Here is an 18,909-nt window from a genome sequence, read left to right as displayed (position 1 = left end):
GGTGATGTCTTTATTAAGAAAGGTATACATTTTGGATATGACCCCTTTGATCTTGTCTGCCTGGGAACACCAGATTTCCAGTTGCGTCTTTCCCTTGGAAAGGTTGGTCGCTATATTCTCAGTCCGAATAAAGTGACGCAGTTGAAGATATGGGAATCTATCCCTATCCGTTAATCCAAAGGTGTCTGTGAGACTAGGGAAATTAATCATCCCCCTTCTATCCCATATTTCATGAAATGAAGTAACCTTTTTAGATGGAATACCACCTTTTTCTGTTGACTCCAGCACCATCAATACTGCTTCTAGCTATAGCAAGCAGTCTACAGTCTCCTGAATTGCTGACCTACAGGGGGACAAGACAAATGTGTCTGAAATCGGAGTGACCAATTTGAGGGCATAGCCTTGCTTGATCTCTAGGTCCCACAATTCGTAAACAATCTCAAGCAACTTTCCACTGAAGGCATGAAGAGGCACCCCTTCACTGGCTGTTCCTAGGCCCTGTCAGAGGCCAAGAGCTCCCTTCCCGGCTCTCTCTTTTGTACCAACAAAATGGCTGAGAGTTTGTTGGCAGCCTGCTCTTCTGAAAGGTCTTCCTGTTCTATATTGCCTTGATTCTCTGAGCCAACTACAAGAGGAAATCCTTCTCATGGCCACTCTGAACCTAACTGTAATCTCAGGAGCTTTGATTCCCCCAGATCCTTTACCAATATCTCCAACTCCTCTCCAAATAGCAGCCACCCCTTGAAAGATCGCATTTAATGCTTGCTTGAACACGTTACGTCAGCAGCCCAGTTCCTCAACCACAGCCATCTTCTAGCCACCACTGCCATTGGTACCTGCTTGGCTAATGTCCTAATCAGGTCATACAACATATCTGCCACAAAAGCTGCCCTGGACTCTGGCTTTGCCATGTCCCACAACCGAGCATGTGAGTGCTCTTTGTCTGATTCAAGTTGTTCTTGCTGAATTCAGAGGATGAGTGCTTTGGTCACAGGGATGACATCTCATAAGAACATGCCATACTGGATCATACCAAGGTTCTATCAAGCCCAGTATCCTGTCTCCAACAGTGGCCAATCCAGGCCATAAGAACCTGGCAAGTACCCAAACATTAAATAAATCCAATGCTACTAGTGCCAGCAACAATCTGTGGCTATTCCCAATTGATTAATAGCAGTTTATGGACTTCTCCTCCAGGAACCTATCCAACCCTTTTTTAAACCCAGCTACACTAGCAGCCTTAACCACAACCTCTGACAATGAATTCCAGAGCTTAACTGCCTTCTTTAAAAGGGCCTCAATCTTCCGCTCCTGCAATACTGAGCTTCCTTCTGCTGAAGCAGTTGTCGCTCAAGTGAATGCAGCCACCAGAGCATCCACCCTCGGCATCTGAAAGAGGTGGTCTCTCTCTGGCTGCTGGATCAGGTAGAACATCCCCATTGCCTTCCTAATTTTCAAGAATGCATCTGATGTTTCCCATTCTGCTCCAATCATCTGAATAGCTGAGTGTAACGGGAAGGCCTTCAGGGGTCTCTTGGTTTCTAATAAAATCAGATCATCTAGCTGGGTTGGTTGCTTTCACTGGTCCCCCAACAGCTTCAAGGACTGACTCTAGAAATGAGGGCTCCCAGCTCATCTATTCTAAAGAATTTCCATTGACTTCTCACCCAAAGACGGGGTCAGCTCTCCCTCCTCTGTTCCTTCCAAGGACTCTAAGGTTTCCTTCCATTGTTCTCTGAAGCCACTGTGTCTGCTGTAAGAGGACAGGGATCTTACTGGGAAAGATCCTACTTCCTTTTTCATGTGGGGACTCTGAGGCTGAATCCTGTAATAAACAGAAAGCCCGGGATTCCATGGTCACACAGGCCCCCCCGATTCTGCTGCCCATGATTGGCTGTCCTACTCTTCATTTGTTCCTGCTCTGCCATGCTGTGAGGTCCTGCCAAGGGATGGGAATCGACTTGGAACAGAGAGGAAGCTGCAGCAGACTGGCAGAAGTGGGCCACTGTCCTTCCATGCCCTTCCCCGCAGTTCCTGCATGGGCTTCTGCTGGCGTAGCTCAAACTCCCGCTTGTTCAGCCGGCCCACCTCGAGTCCCCAGCACCTCCTTCCTATGTCAGTCTGCCAACAGCTGCATCGACTCAGTTGCCAGTTCCTCCATTCCATCACAGACTTTGCAAAATGAGCCGGCAATGCTGCTTTGGTGCCAACTGCTGCATCTGCTACCCTTTCGGGCTTTTTTCCCATCTTCACCACGCGCCTTGCATTGGGTGGGGAGAGGGGCAAGGGGACATGACAATCTCCCCCGATCAAGGCATCTTAGCAGCCAGCACTTTTTTCTCTCTCTCTTGCTGGACCCAATTCAAGGCCGGAGCAAGTGTCCCACTCCTAAAGCTGCTGTCCTTCTACCAGTCTTCCAAAGAAACTGGGTTTACTGGGGGGAGGGAGGAGAAGCAGACAACCTGACTATTGTCCCTTGATTTGTTAGACTTGTTCCTGCCCCTAATCCAGGGAGAAAACAGTCCTACAGGAGCCATCACCCTTGAGGCATGTCTTCTGCACCCTGCTACACCAGCCTGACCACCATCTGCTGGAGGCAGAGAACTACTGATTTCCTCTCCTGCTACTACACCAGACTATACAGCGAAGATAATGTCAGTATGAAGAGTTCTCCGTCTTCCATCTGCTGAGCCCACACATCTCGACTGCTCATATAGGCCAAGAAGGAATACATTTTATTTCTCTTGGCTTGCAGCAAGCAGCAGTGGCTAGCAGGAAACGTCATTCTTATTAAAATTTAGTTTATCTTGTGAGACACTAGGTATGGGCTTGTTGCCTCAATAGTCTGAAGTCCAACAAATACGTTTTGTCCAATGGCTGCAGTCACAGCTGGTCTCCTGTATAAAGAGACAGACACAAACACATACAAGCACCCCTCATCTCTCGTAGACAAACCTCTCCCCTGCAGAGCACATACTACACCCCCTCCCCCAATCCTCTCTTCCATGTGCATGCAACCATATCCTTTTAAACACATAACAACATACAATATATGGTTTGTCTTTGCAGTGCACGCAGAAGCATACCCAGCGCTTTTTTCTGGCTTTGGTGGTAACACCAGTGGCTTCCCAGATCCAGGCACTTTGCACGATTTGGAGCGTTGAAACAGGTTCTCTTTTTGTGACTTGGATTCAACCTGCTCACCCTCCTCCACTGATTTTCGCTGTTTAAGCTTGGCCTAGGAGAAAATAATTCAGAGCCCTAGTCTGAGATCTTGAAAGCTTACTCCTGGCCTCACAACAATCCAACCCTCCTCCCCACTTCCACTCTCCTCCCATCACCGCCATCAACTTCTCTGGTCTCCACTCTCTCTCCCATTGCCATCACAACCACCGCTCTTCTTCCCCTCTTGCCCCACTTCATTCTAACCTCTCACTGAGATCCTCCCATAAGTTACTCCCTTTCAAGTGTCAGAGATGGCCCCCTCCTCAGATCTAGGAAGAACTGGATCCCTGCACAGTACCTTCAGGGCTAACGGGTTAAAGCCCGAGAAGAGGCCAAGCTTCATGGCGTGGGACGCGGGGGACTTTTTCACTCGTCTGCTCTCAGGCTCTTCCACTTCCTCATCGGTTGACTCTGGTTTTACGGGTTTAGGTTCTAAGGCAAAATGAAGCAAAACCCCACAAATAAAACAGGGCATCGGAGGCAAGGTCCAGTGCGGAGCATCAATAAAACCTGTGAATTATCCTTGTTCTCTCTATTCCCAGTAAGTTTATCATTTTGTTACCATCACCATTTAGTAAATGTGTTCCCTTTTATTTTAACCAGATAAGACGTCTCTGGCTAACAGCCAGGATATTCAGCAGTGCATCTGTGCCGCTGAATATGGATTATGTATAAAATTAGCTGGATAAGCTAGCCAGCAGGTTTGAATGTCGCTACCTAGCCAGCTAACTTACTGGGTCATTCATCAAAGTGCGTTATGGTGTTATAACACCCACGATAACGCATGCATTACTTATCGCATCGCAGGATGTGAATGCAAATGTTTAAAATGTATTCAAAGGGGAGGAGTTTATGAAAATGAGGGGCATTCACGCAGCGCGCGATAGCATAATGCACATTATCGCAACGTTTTTAATGCCCTAGCTTGATATTACCCGGGTGGAGATGCATCAAGTTAGGGCGAGAGAATATTGGAGAAATCTCATCTGTGTGTATCTTTTCTCATTTCAAATCACATCCAATTTTCACTGATGCGTACTGTGCTGTTCATACGTCTGACTGTGCATGTAAAACTGGCCCCCAAACCCTAGTCCACCACCAAAACCTCACCTCGAGTTTCTAGATGACCCTCCTATAGTGCTATAAATAGCTGACTACTATGAGAGCCTTATAAAAAGAGTCTCTCTCTCTCTCTTCTTTGTAGGGCACAATAAATTTAACGCGCAGTGCGGTAACTCAAAAATTATCCTCGCCATGACCTTATCGCGGGTGTTGTTCATGCAAAATTTATAGCAATTTGATTAATCTAGGCCTTAGCCGGATAAGTAGCTCCTCCCAGTTACGCCCCTGAAATGCCTCTTTTTTTCCGGCGAGATTTTAGCCGGATAAGGGGCTAAATATGCTAAACTTGCCATTTAATGGATACCTTTACGTTATCTGTCTAAATGGCTTTTGAATACTGACATCACAATGTACTACTTTGGCAACATGTGCAAACCTTATCAGGCAGTAAAGTTATCTGGAACTATAAGGAAGGAAATATACACAGGAATCCTCATAACCCTAGTGGATCTGACCACTAAAGCTTTTGCATGCTAGAGCTGGCACCAGGAAATTATCCTCACAGAATAAATAACTCTCTATCGCCACTGAAACAGTGGTACTAAGAGACCACATGAGGGAAGCTCGTCAAGGTTTATGGGAGAGCTTCAGGGCTCTGAATTATGGAATGCCCTACCCCAAAGCTTAAAGGAAGAATTTTTCCTTTTGAAATGCAGGAACATCTTAAAGACTTTTCTGTTTTCTCAGGCCTTTCCAAGTAGTTCATGATCAAATAATACAAAGAAAATTAGTCTCCTCCAAAATGGCCTTTGTGGCTGGGAGGCCTCATGATTTCAGATCACTTTCTGGTTAAGTTACGGTATTGTGGCGGTCTAGTGTGATACGAGTGGATAATTATACTACATAAGGAGGAGAGCATTTTTGTTGGTCTGAGTGGTTTGTTTTATTTTATGTATAATGGATATCGTGAATGTTTTTCTGTTAACCGCTTAGAATTTATGAATTGCGGTATATACATTTTCAATAAATAAATAAGAGAGGGATGGAATCAAAGCCAAACACACACCAGTGATCGTGTATACTGAACTTCATCTCAGTAACCACAGACTATGAGGATGAGAACCTCAAAACTAACTTGCACTTGAATATCTCAGCTTGGATGTGTGTAACCAGAGGATAAAAATAAAATCAAGCCAAGATGAAAGTTACAATGATGGGAGAGAAGCACAAAGTTACAAGACATACCCACAACTACACAACATCATAACTGCTCCATCGTATTATTATCAGGAGATGTAAGAGAGGTAGGAAACTAAGTTTCATCAACGTTTTGGGGCAGGAGGTCATTTTTCATCAAGTATTTAATCTGGATTGATAGGAATTGGCAGCGGACTTAGCTGGATTCCACTATCTCAAGAATATCTAGATTTCCTGGTCAACTCATGACAATCACATTGTTAATTGTGCTTTTCTTTTCTCGGTGCTAGACTACACTATACCTGGATTTTCTGAAGCAAAGTCAGTAATTGCAGTTTCATTGGCACATAGCAAGGCTCCAAATGAAGTCACTAACTATGTCATTAGAAGGTGCCAACCAAGTTCTGAACTACAAAATATCTTTCCAACCGCACTCTGCTAAATTGCTCTCCTACTTTTGCATAGGATGGGATTTTGAAAAATCACAAATCATGACATGGAGGTAATCTTAAATACGTTAACTCCTGTACATAGGCAGATTAGCTACTGATATGAATGTGTACGAATACTGCAGTGATGCATCAGTGTACCAGGAAGAGAGTCCCTATGTTCACACATTTTATAATATGTTCATATACAAGGAAAGGAAACCCTGATCATCCCATTCCAAGGTTTTCTGCAACAAGCCCTGTTTTTAAATAATGAATAACAAACCCAGCTTGTTTTCAGATACACATTATGCCCTTCCTTCCCAGAACTTCATAAAAAATATGATGAAATGGTTTTGCCACCAAAAATCACAGATTTAATTAAAGGTTGTGGATGTCGAAATGGGGAAGCTCCTGGAGGAAGACGACTAAAAGAGGGAGAAAACGAGGTGAAACAACAGTGGGTCAAATTAAAAGAAGCAATTACAGAGGCAACAAATCCATGTTAGAACATAAACAACAGTAAGAGGATAAAGAAACCGATCCGGTCCTCAAAGGAGGTGGCTGAAAAAATAAAGGCAAAATGAACAGCGTTCAGGAAGTATAAAGGATCCCAAAAAATGGAACACAGGGAAGAATACTGGGTGAAACTGAGGGAGACGAAGAAAGAAATCAGGAAAAGCAAAAGGTCAAGTGGAAGAAAGGATTGCACAAGAAGTAACAAAACATTTTTCAGATATATCAGAGAAAGAAGGGAGGCCTGAAGAGGTAAAGTGAAACTGAAAGGTGATGGGAAGCAATGTCTGGAGAAAGATGAAGAAATAACAGAAATATTAAACAAATATTTCAGTTCGGTGTTCATTAAAGAAGAACCTGGAGAAAGAACGCTTTTGATTAACAAGACCATGGGTGGGAGTGGAGTAGATGCAACTCCGTTTCCAGAAGAGAAGGTCTGGGAAGAGCTAGGAATCCTGAAAGTGGACAAGGCTCTGGGACCAGATAAGGTTCATCCCAGGATACTGAGGGAGCTCAGAGAGGTGCTGGCAGGTCCGCTGAAAGAGCTGTTCAGTAGATCTCTGGAAATGGGAGTGGGGCCGCAGGTTTGGAGAAAAGCGTTTGTGGTCCCACGTCACATGAATGGGAGCAGAGAGAAGGCCGGAAACCTCAGGCAAGTTAGCCTCACCTCTTTGGTGGGAAAATTAATGGAGACCCTGCTGAAGGAAAGGAGAGTGAACTATCTACAGTCAGAAGAGGCAGCATGGATTCACCAGGAGAAGGTCCTGCCAGACAAATCTGATTGACTTTTTTTAAATTGGGTGACTAGAGAACTGAAACAAGGAAGAGCGCTCAATGTGATTTACTTGGATTTCAGCAAAGCTTTTGATACGGTCCCACATAAAAGGTTCGTGAATAAAATGAGAAGTTTGGGAGTGGGCGCCAAAGCGGAGGAGTGGATAGCTAACTGGTCTATTTATTTAAAACCTTTGCTATATCGCTTATTGAATTTGGGTAGACCTAAGCGGTTGACAATTAAATGTACATAATAAAACTAAACTTACATAATAAAACACACAAAAAAAACCCCCAAGCTAAAAACCATGGATAGTACATTTAAAGGCAGAATAAGTCAAAGGAAGGAAGGGAAAGAGGTGAAGGAAAAGAGAAGTGGATGAAAAGGTTATTTATATGCAAGGGTAAATACTGAGTTTTTAACGGTTTCTTAAATTCTTTTGAGGTGGATATAATGATCTAAGGTTGTCAGGAAGGGAGTTCCACAGTAAAGGACCTGCAAAAGAGAAGGCTGGGTGTCTTGTGAGGTCTAAGCTTGCCAGACGAACAGTTGGTACCTCAAGTAAACATTTATTATTAGAGGATCATAATTGTTGTGAGGGTTGGTAGAGTCAGAAGAGGCTGCACTGCCAAACAGCTGAGGGGTTATGAATTAAATTATGTGTAAGACAAAGAACTTTGTGTTGGATACGTAGAGAGATGGAAAGCCAACAAGAAAAGACCAGGAGAAATGTGATCATTACTTTTTGTCCAGAAAGGATACAGACAACTGCATTTTGAGCTAACGGTAAAGGACTGAGAGAGGAGACAGGAAGGCCAAGAAATAGACCATTGCAGTAGTTGAAGCCAGAAAAAAACCAAAGTTTGAAGAATTAGCCAAAAATCATTGTAGAATAAAACAGGTTTAAGGTTTTTTTAAGAGACAAATTTTGTAAAAAGAGGTTTTTTGTTTTTTTTTTTTTACTACAGAGGAAAGTCATGGTGAGTCATGGATAATTCTGAATCAAGTAATACTCCAAGGTAGCAGGCCTTAGAAGAGGTTGGGATGGAGCAGTTGTCGAAGAATAGATGGCTTGGAGGGCGGCAAGACAATAAAGGGATTGTGGAGAGATGTAGTATTTATGTCTTAGTGGTATTTAATTTCAATTGATTATAAGAAAGCCATGTTTTGATGCAGTAGATACATAAAAAAACAAAAGCTAACATATTGATTGTATGGGATGAAAAACTTAAAATATATGTTGATGATATTCATTTTAACTTCAAGTCCTTCAAGAAGCTGGCATAAGGGGATTAGGTAAATGTTAAAGAGAACAGCAGATTACGCAGAGCCTTGAGGAACACCGGATGCAATTGAGTACCAGTCAGAGTGGGAGTGACCAACATTTAGTTGCTGAGGTCAGTTCGATATAAAAGAGGTGAACCAATTAAGTACCGTGTCTGAAATGCTGATTGATTGTAGACCTTTGAGGATTTGATGGTCTATGGTGTCAAAGGCCACAGAAATGTCTAGTAGTACAAGGATATAATCAGTGTCCGTGTCAAAGCCATGAAAGATAGTGTCAAATGTCGAAAGAAGGAGGGTTTCCGTACTGTAAAGCATGGGGGTAACCTGCACAGAGCGGCAGTTACTACCCTTAACAGAACACATGGGGGTAATCTGCACAGAGCGGCAGTTACTACCCTTAACAGAAAACATGGGGGTAACCTGCACGGAATGGCAGTTACTACCCTTAACAGAAAACATGGGGGTAACCTGCACGGAATGGCAGTTACTACCCTTAACAGAAAACATGGGGGTAACCTGCACGGAATGGCAGTTACTACCCTTAACAGAAAACATGGGGGTAACCTGCACGGAATGGCAGTTACTACCATAGGCAAATTGCTGGGCAGGCTGGATGGACCATCTGGTCTTTATCTGCCTTCGTTACTATGTTTTTTCTCACCAGTTGAATCCTGAAACATGCCATCAGATTCCGTGAAGTTCAGGTTCAAAGTTGCTCCCGGGCGGATAACAGGTGCTCGGTGTCCTCGCTTACGGTTAAGAGATGCTCGGCTTCTGCAGGCAGTGGAGTCCAGCATGTCGGTGCCCTTCAGGAAGAAAAACCCAGAAGAAAGAATACAAATATAAACCATTTTGGAAAAGGGTGTCGTGTCCTGAGGGCCACACCAAGCACTGCCTAGAGTAGCACAATTTGGGGGCAGCACTGTGAAAGGTCAGAGAGAGTGGTACCCATGCTGCACTGGTTCAACCATTTTCTAGTGCCGAGTGCTGTCCAAGGCCTCAAAACAAGGCAAGCAGTTGGGGGTGGGGAGGGGGTGAAAGGAGCACCTTCCTCTAGAGACGTGTTACCTTATCTGTGGAAGTCCTTATTTTAAAATGGTGCTGTCAATGTACAGAAAGGTACAGAAAGAGGGAGATGATGTTGTGGTGGTGGGCAAGAGAGAGGGAGCTGTATTCTGGGGACAGGGAGAGAGGATGCTGTTACTGAGGAGGGGGGAGAAGGAGAGATGGAGACACTGGGCAGATGGTGGGGGGGAAGAGTGCAGGGGATGCTGTGACGGAGCTGCCACTATCAAAGAAAAAAGTGACGTGGCAGAGCCACTGACGACTTTTCTATACCACGTTACTGAACTATGTTTTATGTGCTTTGCCTGTTTGCTGGGATTTATTTGTGTGTTTTGGTTTTATGATGAGTTATTTTATTTTGATATTATTAAGTACTAGAGGGAAAAGCCTATCAAAACTGATTTCAGGAAGAAGAAAATTAATGTGGAACTTGGTGGAGGTGTAGGTTTGGGAATGGGTCATTTGTAAAGGTGTGTGTGTGTGTGTGTGTGTGTATATGTATATATATATATAAAGTGTTTGTTGTCAGTTGGAGCTGATGTGGTGATCATTGTTTCTGGGTGAACGTGTTGGAATTATTTTCCCTGTCCTGGTGACAGACTGGAAGGAAAGAAGTGGGATGTGTCAGATGCTGATTGCTAGTGTGATGGGAAGCATGAACATGGTGGTGAGATTGGTGAATATATCTTGTATGTTCAGCAAGGATCTGGTGTTGCCTTTGCAGTTGTGTTTGACAGTGATGCGTACCAGGTCTGTAATGATGTTTTGAGTTTTGGTGTTGCTAGGTGAGGTGATCCTCGATGTGTGTTAGGCTATCTGGTACACTCAGAACTTAACATTTCACAGTAGATACATTGGTAGTTGCGGTCAGAGCCAGCACTTATCCTCTAGCTTGGGGCGGGGAGAGAAGGAGCATGGCTGAAGGTTCGCTTAGGGAGTCCAATACCCATGCACCTTTGTCATTGTGAGACCTGGTATTTGGAGGAATTCTAGGTTAGTAATGATGATAGATGATAAATAGTACCATGACTGAGTTAGGGTACAGGTACTGAGACCTTAGCATGAGTCAGTCAGGAGCTGGTTGTACTATAACTGATGAGTTGATAGTACTCTAGAAATTGTTGCTATTACTTCATGATTGAGTTAGACATTACTGCATGCAGGCATCTGAGAGTACGTACTACAGTGACAAGGCTGGAGGACACTTGCAATGCTTGTTAAACACTGACCAGTCTTTACTGACCCCCAAGAAAGAGAAGTCTATTTCCGGGGACTTTTCTTCTTCCATTTCCTCAGGCTCGGGAAGGGTTCGACTCTCTGCCTGAAGCGACTCTCCCTGAGTAGACCTTTCTGCCTCCTGGAGCAATTCTAGATCTGTTTCATCTCTTTTGGCTGAATAATCAGCTTTTATCTTGGAGTCCGGCTGCAGGTGGTCAGTACAGCTGTCTGATTCCAGGTTATCTTCCTTGGGTGCTGCATACGGCTGGTCAGAGTCCATCTGTTCTTTTGTCTCTTCCACTTGGGTCCGCTCAACAGGCGGCAGACTCTCATTTCTGCTGGACCGTTTAGAGAGATCACTTCCTAAGAGTTTTTCCACCAAACTGTGTGAACTGTAGTTTGGGGACCCAGGCAATTCTTCACTCTTACTGTGTCTGAAGAAAAAAATTGGGAATCATTAACTGAAATTAATGCTTTTTTAAACCATTTTTGCATGATTTATATTATATATATGTGGTAAAAAATGAGAATAAACTCTACATCTATATTTGTTTGTACCATGTGCAAGGCCATTTTATTTCCAAGGATGCTTGATTAGCCCTCTAATGTCACCCTCTCTATAAGCTTTCATTTTCTGTAACTCTAGATAACCCTTTATGATATCATTAAGCACTGTGACAGCAGCCACATCTGATTGATCAGAGACGGATTTCTTGCATCATTACAATCCAACTCTAGAGATGTAAATAAAGTCCTGAAAACAAATAAATAAAACAGACATATTCCTACCTGGATTGCTTTAAAAATTCATTTTATACATATTACATCACATAGAAGATTTAAGATTGGCTTATGCAGGTCTCTGCAATTTCATTTGTGACATCACAGCCAACATAAGCCAATGAGATCCAGTGTATGTGAGGCAATTGGTGAGAATGTGGCAAATCTGCTCCCAGAGGGACAGGGAAACTGCAGGGGAAAAAGTACTTTAAAAAAATGACAGCTCAATACAAAACTTTTTACTGATACAGGGTCATCATCATCTCCTTGCTACCCCTTTCAATGGTAGAGTTTTGTCTTCTTGATCCTAGCTTTGTTTACTGTGTAATAAATAAATACATTTCTGAAGCATTTTATCTGCATATCTTGACTGGATGATAAGCTCCCAATATTACTGTGGTGCCAAATGTGTTAGCTTCCCTTATTTCTGTTAGCATTTCATCATCTTGTCTTTTCATTCTGACCAGGTGGATGGTGGTACACCCCCACTGCTATTCTATTCCCCTTCTCACATGGAATTTCTATCCATAAAGATTCTACAGTGCATTTTCTTTTCTGCAGCACTTTATACTGTTTGACTCTCTGCCCTCTTTAACATATAGTGCCAACCCTCCACCACTTTGATCCATCCTATCGTTGTGGTATAATTTGTACCCTGGTATCAGTATCCCATTGGTTATCCTCCTTTCACCTGGTCTCTGAGATGCCAATTATATCTACCTCTTCATCCAGTTCTATGTATTCTAACTCTTCTATCTTATCAATTAGACTTCTAGCATTTATATACAGACAATTCAAAGAATGTTTTTTTTTTGTCTGTATTAGTTATAACTACTTAAAGGATTTAATACTATATAATAAGATTTAACCAACAAAGTTACTTTATTAAACTTTTCAGATCCAAGACATTCAGAACGATATCAAAATTCACATTGATCAGTAATATACAAACATTTATAAAAGTACAAAAAAAAAAAGTTCAACTTGTCCTAGATATTCAGCAGGATAAATGTCCTGATCAATATACTCATCTAAAATTATCCGCTGTATGTAGCTGGGTAACTTTCAATCCTAACCAGCTATGTTTGAATATAACCAGTTAGTTTTTAAAGTTACCTGGCTGCAGGTGGTCAGAAAACTTGCCACTTAACTAGATATATTCAAACGATATCCGATTAAGTGGCAGCAGAAATGAGACACACACAAAAGAAATATGGGCTTTCAGGCCCGATCCCTCAGCCCTCCCACCTCCAGAAAATAGTTACAAATAATTGGGGCTGTAATACCCGACATCCCCCCTGCTCCCAATTTAAAAAAAAGGCAGTAAGTGCTAGCACCCCAAAGCTAGAACCCCCACCCTTCCTTCCCCTTTTAGTCCAGAAAACAGATGATAATCTACTCCTCCCCCCGCCCCCCCCCCCCAGCCAGGAGCAGTAGTCTCTCACCTGCTTCTGGCACTTTCAGGGCTGCTCGGAAAGCAACATTGAAAGCGTAGGATCAACAATTTGATCTCTACTGGGGTTTCGCTGATTCGGGAAGGGTGAGGGCCAAGTCGCAGATGAGAGATAGAGGCTGCAGGTGAGTGGGGAGAGGAAAGGAATAGATCATCTCTGGACAAAAAGGGGAAGGAAAAGGGTGTCCGATGTTAGGGCTCCAGTCCCAATTGCTCAATTATTTTTGCATTGGGGGCTGGAGGGAGGGGTTCAGGAGCTACAGCCTCAATTATTTGTAACTATTTTCTGGAGTGGGAGCTGAGGAATCTGGCCTAAAGGTTAAGAATGTGTGTGTGTGTGTCATTTTTGCTGCCACTTAACCATATATCTTTTGAATATATCCAATTAATTGGCAAGTTATCCGGCCACATGTGGCCAGATAACCTTAGGACTATGCTGTTAACTGGCTAACTTAGCTGGATACAGCAAGTTTGCTTACAGTAAACAGTGTTTTCTGTAGATAGCAGGATGAATCAGCTATGATTTGTGGAATGACATCACCCATCTCTCCAAGCCAGGAAAGCTTTAAGCTCTAGTGAGCATGTGTGACAGTTCCCGTGCAGGTGTTGCCTCAGTCTGTTTCTGAGCCTACTAGGCAAATAGTTGACTCTCCAAGGAGGAGAGTGGTCATCTCATGGTTAATTCATCCTGCTATTTATAGAAAACACTGTTTACAGTAAGCAAACTTGCTTTTTCCCTCGATAAGCAGGCTGAATTAGCCATGATCTGTGGGGAGCCCCAAGCTGAGAGTTACAGCAAAGCGGTTACCTAGTAAGCAACCCAGCCCCTTCATGGAGAGTAGGCTATTGCAAAAGTACATTATGCAGTACAACCTTTCCCACTGCATTGTCAGATGCTGTTAGACTGTCCAGGCAGTAGAGAGACTGTACGGATAACTACGTAGGAGCTTTACAAACATCTTTGTGAGGTACTTTCCGTAAGTTGGTGATAGAAGAGGCCATAACTCATATCTGTTGAGCCTTAACTGGATTATCTAGATCCAGTCCTACAGCGGAGTAATAGTTTTGGATCCAGTTAGAAGAGGTGTGTTTTGCCACAACAATGCCCAGGTCTGTTGGGATCGTAGGAAACAAACAGTTGCGATGATTTACAGTGAGGCTGTATGTTTGTTGTAGGCGAGACGAGTGTTTAGAAGTCCATGTATGAAAAAACTTTTCTCCATTGTGAATGTGAGGACGGGGAAAATATTGGAAGTATAAGATGAAATGCTGAGAGACAAGCTTTGGTAGGAATTTAGGGTGCATGTGAAAAACCACTTTATCATGGAAGAACTGAAGGTAAGGAGGATAGTGCACTAGGCCTTGCAGTTCACTAACTTGGCGAGCAGAAATTACAGTGACCAAAAAGACTATTCCATATAAGATATTTGAGAGACGTCATGTCCAGCAGTTCAAAGGTGGCCTCATTAGATGAGTGAGCACTATATTAAGATCCCAAGGGACTGCTGGCATCCAGTTTGGTGGATTAATGTGCAAAAAACCCTTCATGAATCTGGATACCAACAGATTTATTTATTTATTTATTTAAAGGATTTTTATATACCGGGGCACGTTAGAAACATCACAGATGCTGTGAGACTGATCCACTGTCTACTTTAAAATGGTAGAACGCAATTGCACTCAAGGATACTCTGACAGAAGTAGTCAGGCCAGACTTCAATAAAAGATGGGGGGGGGGGGGGGGTAAGACAAGAGATGTTGAAGTTTACATAAGAAAGGATCTAGGGAATTCTAAGTACACCAGTGAGAATATCTTCACCATTTGAAGGCATCCTTGCTGAAAGGTGGCAAGTTGGAAGGAATGCCCATAGAGTTTCCTGGGGATGGCTGTCCGGAAGTGATCAAGGTGAGAGGGATGGATAGTGTGGCTAGAGCGGAGATGGCCGAGGCAGAGATCTGCTTTCTGAACGAGAAGAATCTGTGATGAATTAGAGGGGGTAGGAAGTGGAGGAGCTCCCGAGACCACATTCAAGTCCAATGAATGTGACTAAAGAGTCAGGAGTGGAGGCAACAGTGGATACTCGGAGAATGGCTCTGCTGGAAAAATAGCAAAAAACCCCCCAAAAAAACCCTAATTATTTCGCTCAAGAGAACTTGGGACCTTCTGAGCAGGTGCTGAAGGGGGAACATCTTCCTCTCGCACTAGGATGAATTCCTGAGGATCTATATGTAGTCTATTGGAAGAATCAAGCTGACCAAATCAGGTGTTTCAAGACACAACCCATGTGCGAGAAGCTGAGAGACAGCTAAGCACCCTGATGATGGGAGGTGGAAGACAGAAAGTTTCCATCGGATTGAGTGGCTGTCTGGCTAAAAGACGAGAAGGCAATGCTGTTTTCAGAATGTTACAGTCTTCCAGACTTGCAGAGGACATCTGTTGGTCCTGTGTTTCCACAGAAGGAAGTTGTGCAAGGTGTTTTTTCTTTGCAGACTTCTTGGAACTGAGATGCAAAGATGATGTAGAGTGCATCAAGGAGGGTTGATGACCTTGTGTCTACATCAATAAATGCATCGCCGCATCCTCAGAGTGCGTCAAACCATTTCTTGAACGCTATGGCGACACAGATGCACCGGGAGTGTGTCTCAGTGCTCCAAGCTTCAGATAGTATGATGCATTGTTGGTCGTGTGCTTCAATGTTCCAGAACGTGTGAACAATGCTCAATGCTTTGCGTCAGGTGCTCTTATGCGCCCTTCATCAGGTGCACTGAATGCGATGTGCTTCAATAAACCATGCTTCGACGCATCATGTTTCACCTATGGTACTGAAGGATTCTATGCTTACAATGCAAGCGCCAATGCTCTTGACCCATCTCGATGCTTCTTCGACATGGGGCTAATATATAGTCTGCTTCCACCTTGCCTTCGACACACTTCAGGTGTTTTGGAAGAATGGTCACTTGAAATGCTGGCTGGAGAGACAAAGATGGTTGCACGCTGGGTGGAGGATTTACTCTCTCTGGAAGAGCAATGCAACCCTTCAGTCTTTTTGGCCCGGGAACACTGAGACCGCGGGCACATCGGACTACAGGCCAGGCAATCTGGAAGGTCATGTTCCAGACCCAAGCAATGATGATAGAGGTTATGACCACCTGTGATGGACATTATCTGTCCACAGCTGCATGATTTGAAATCACTTACTCTGGGCTTCTTTTTGGCAGACATCAATGTCTTCCAGAAGGTTCTGTTTATGCTCTTTTTTCAATTTATTTTTAAAGTTGGTAGCACTTAAAAGTACTGACGTAGTGTGGTGTGATGTGTTGTCAAAGCAAGACAACAATAAAAGATAAAGGCAAAAAGTTTTAGAAAAAGAGAAGAAAGATTGAGAAACTGTCTGTACTCTAGCTTGAATAAATTTATTTATTTATTTTATTTAACAGTTTTTCTATACCGACATTAAAATGCACAGCAAATGCACATAAAAAAAAAAGATTGAGGAGGCTCTGAGGCAACACTCTACTAGATTGGAGCAATGAGTCCATTCGGTGCCGCCAGATGACATCACCCCACAGATCATGCTTAATTCAGCCTGCTAACCTATAGAAAAAGCTGAAAACCAGCTAAGTTGACCATGTAATTGCATGCATCCCAAAACGCCCTTTTATCCTTGCCCCAGTTATATATATATTGGAATAAATGATGACAAAGAAGAAAATGCAGAGAGCCTGACCCACCAGGGTCCCTTCTTCAAGATGAGAAAGGATTTCTGCCTTACCTGAATGCTGAGCTGCTGGGGTCTTGTGTGAAAGCAACAGGGAAATCAGACCTGTCTGTCTCAGGGAGGCTGGTTTTGTCCATGTTCCTGGTTTCCAATGTATTACTCAGATCTGATCCTGGTATACAAAACTCATCACGACGATTTGATCCTTGTAACACACCGTCTTTGTCTAGACCGTGTACGCCAAACTCCTTGTCCAAGCCCACCTCTCCAACACCAAACTCCCTGTCCCTGCTCACCTCTCCAACACCAAACTCCCTGTCCCTGCTTACCTCTCCAACACCAAACTCCCTGTCCTTGTTTGCTTCTTTGGTTCCAAACTCCCTGTCCACTTCTCCAATGATAACCTCCCTGTCCTTGCCCACTTCTCCAAAAACAAACTCCCTGCCCGCCTCACCGGCCCCAAACTCCCTGTCCCTGCTTGCCTCTCCAATGCCAAACTCCCTGTCCCTGCTTGCCTCTCCAATGCCAAATTCCCTGTCTCTGCCTGCTTCTCCAACGCCAAATTCCCTGTCTCTGCCCGCTTCTCCAACACTAAATTCCATGTCTCTGCCCGCTTCTCCAACACCAAATTCCCTGTCTCTGCCTGCTTCTCCAACGCCAAATTCCCTCTCTCTGCCTGTTTCTCCAACACTAAATTCCCTGTCTCCAATGCCAAATTCCCTGTCTCTGCCTGCTTCTACAATGCCAAATTCCCTGTTCACATCTGACTCTTTAGTATCAAATTTTTTGCTCTGGTCTGTGTTTTGTCTATCAAAATCTGTTTCCCACACCCTCTTGGCAATATCATAGTCATTATTCGGATCCATCTGCGCTATACTAAAGTCGCTACTCTGATGGGTCCCTCCAATACTAAACTCATTGTCCCACACTCTTTTTCTACTATCAGAATTACTTATCTGCTCTGGCCCTCCAACACCAAATTCACTCCTCAGGTCCTTCTGTGACCAGCCAAGCAGGCCCTGGGAGATAAAGAGAAACAAGGAAGTTTATATTATTAATGAATCAAGTAACTCAGATCAAGTGTGAAACTGTGTGGTGTGCAGACAGTAAGTGTGAACGTGCACAGCAGACTATGGCTGACTAAACAAATCTGAGCAAGGTGAGCATTACCAAGCAGAGCAGTCAAAATCCAGCCTTACCCCTTACAGATTCATCAAACTATTGCCCAATCTTCAATAGCTCTACTTTGGGGAAGCTCATAGAGAAATGGGTTTTGATACAACTGAAAGAGTTTTTTGGAAATGCACAACGTCCCTGATGATTTTCTGTGCCGATTCCATATCAAGCACGGCAATGAAACCTTGTTGGTGCAGTTGCTGAATTTCATTGGATGTGATTAATATTAAAGGCCAGACTTTGCTTTTGGTCTGCCTGGATGACACCACCTGACCTGAGATCCTGATAGAGCATTAATGCTCAGCTGGGCTCTCTAAGATGGGGTTCTCTTGGTTTATTTCCCTTTTGGCTGGTAAGATGCAGCAGGGAGGGAGGCTCTCACTCGAAGGGCGATGAGATAATCTGCGGGTTAAGACACTGTGCTGGATTTCAACGTACAGTTTTAATGCTTAGCTTGAAAGATTTTTTTAACTCCAAATGCAGTAACCTAATGTTATGCAAATGCATTGCAAGTTTAAAAAGTGCATTGAGTGTAAAATGTTCTTGACAGGATGATGGAGTCCCATTAGCCTCAACCACTACTTATCCAGAGAAGTGTACAGTTATCCAGATAAGCATACAGTTATCCAGAGAAGTGTACAGTTATCCAGAGAACTATACAGTTATCCAGGTAATTGACAGAAGTAGTCAGATAAGTTCAGATTTTTTTTTAATTTTTAATTTTTTTCCTTTAGAGGGTTTTAAATGCCAGCACTGGAAACTGAATTCCATCCCTGACCCAGGAGTTAAGTTTCCAGTGCTAAGAAAGACCACATTTGGCCAGTACTCCTCCCTGCGTCGAGGAATACTGCTTGATGCCCTCACCTACACAAGATTTCCATGTGAGGGCGCTAAGCAGTCCTCCCAATTTAGAACATACATTTTGTAAGTGTAAAACTCCTTACTGCATTGGCAGATTTATGCTCACAAAATGAGCATTTGAGTGTGGGTAAAGCTATGCATTAGCCT

At 43.5% G+C, this 18,909-nt stretch overlaps 1 protein-coding gene across 1 annotated transcript in view; it reads right to left on the bottom strand.

Annotated features, from left to right (window-relative positions):
* Window positions 1–18,909, bottom strand: part of LOC115074660 (182 kDa tankyrase-1-binding protein-like) — a 75,635-nt gene that overhangs the window by 4,892 nt on the left and 51,834 nt on the right. Inside the window, exons 6-10 of the mRNA XM_029574321.1 lie at window positions 16,780–17,744; window positions 10,799–11,207; window positions 9,152–9,296; window positions 3,524–3,657; window positions 3,087–3,238 (exon numbers count right to left, since the gene is read on the bottom strand). Of these exons, the coding sequence (XP_029430181.1) occupies window positions 3,087–3,238; window positions 3,524–3,657; window positions 9,152–9,296; window positions 10,799–11,207; window positions 16,780–17,744 (1,805 nt within the window). The remainder of the gene's footprint in view (window positions 1–3,086; window positions 3,239–3,523; window positions 3,658–9,151; window positions 9,297–10,798; window positions 11,208–16,779; window positions 17,745–18,909) is intronic.

The sequence above is a fragment of the Rhinatrema bivittatum genome, chromosome 13 (assembly GCF_901001135.1).
Source record: "Rhinatrema bivittatum chromosome 13, aRhiBiv1.1, whole genome shotgun sequence".
Lineage (NCBI taxonomy): Eukaryota > Metazoa > Chordata > Amphibia > Gymnophiona > Rhinatrematidae > Rhinatrema > Rhinatrema bivittatum.
The sequence above is the reverse complement of the archived record's forward strand: the minus strand, read 5'-3'. Positions and strand labels throughout refer to the sequence as shown.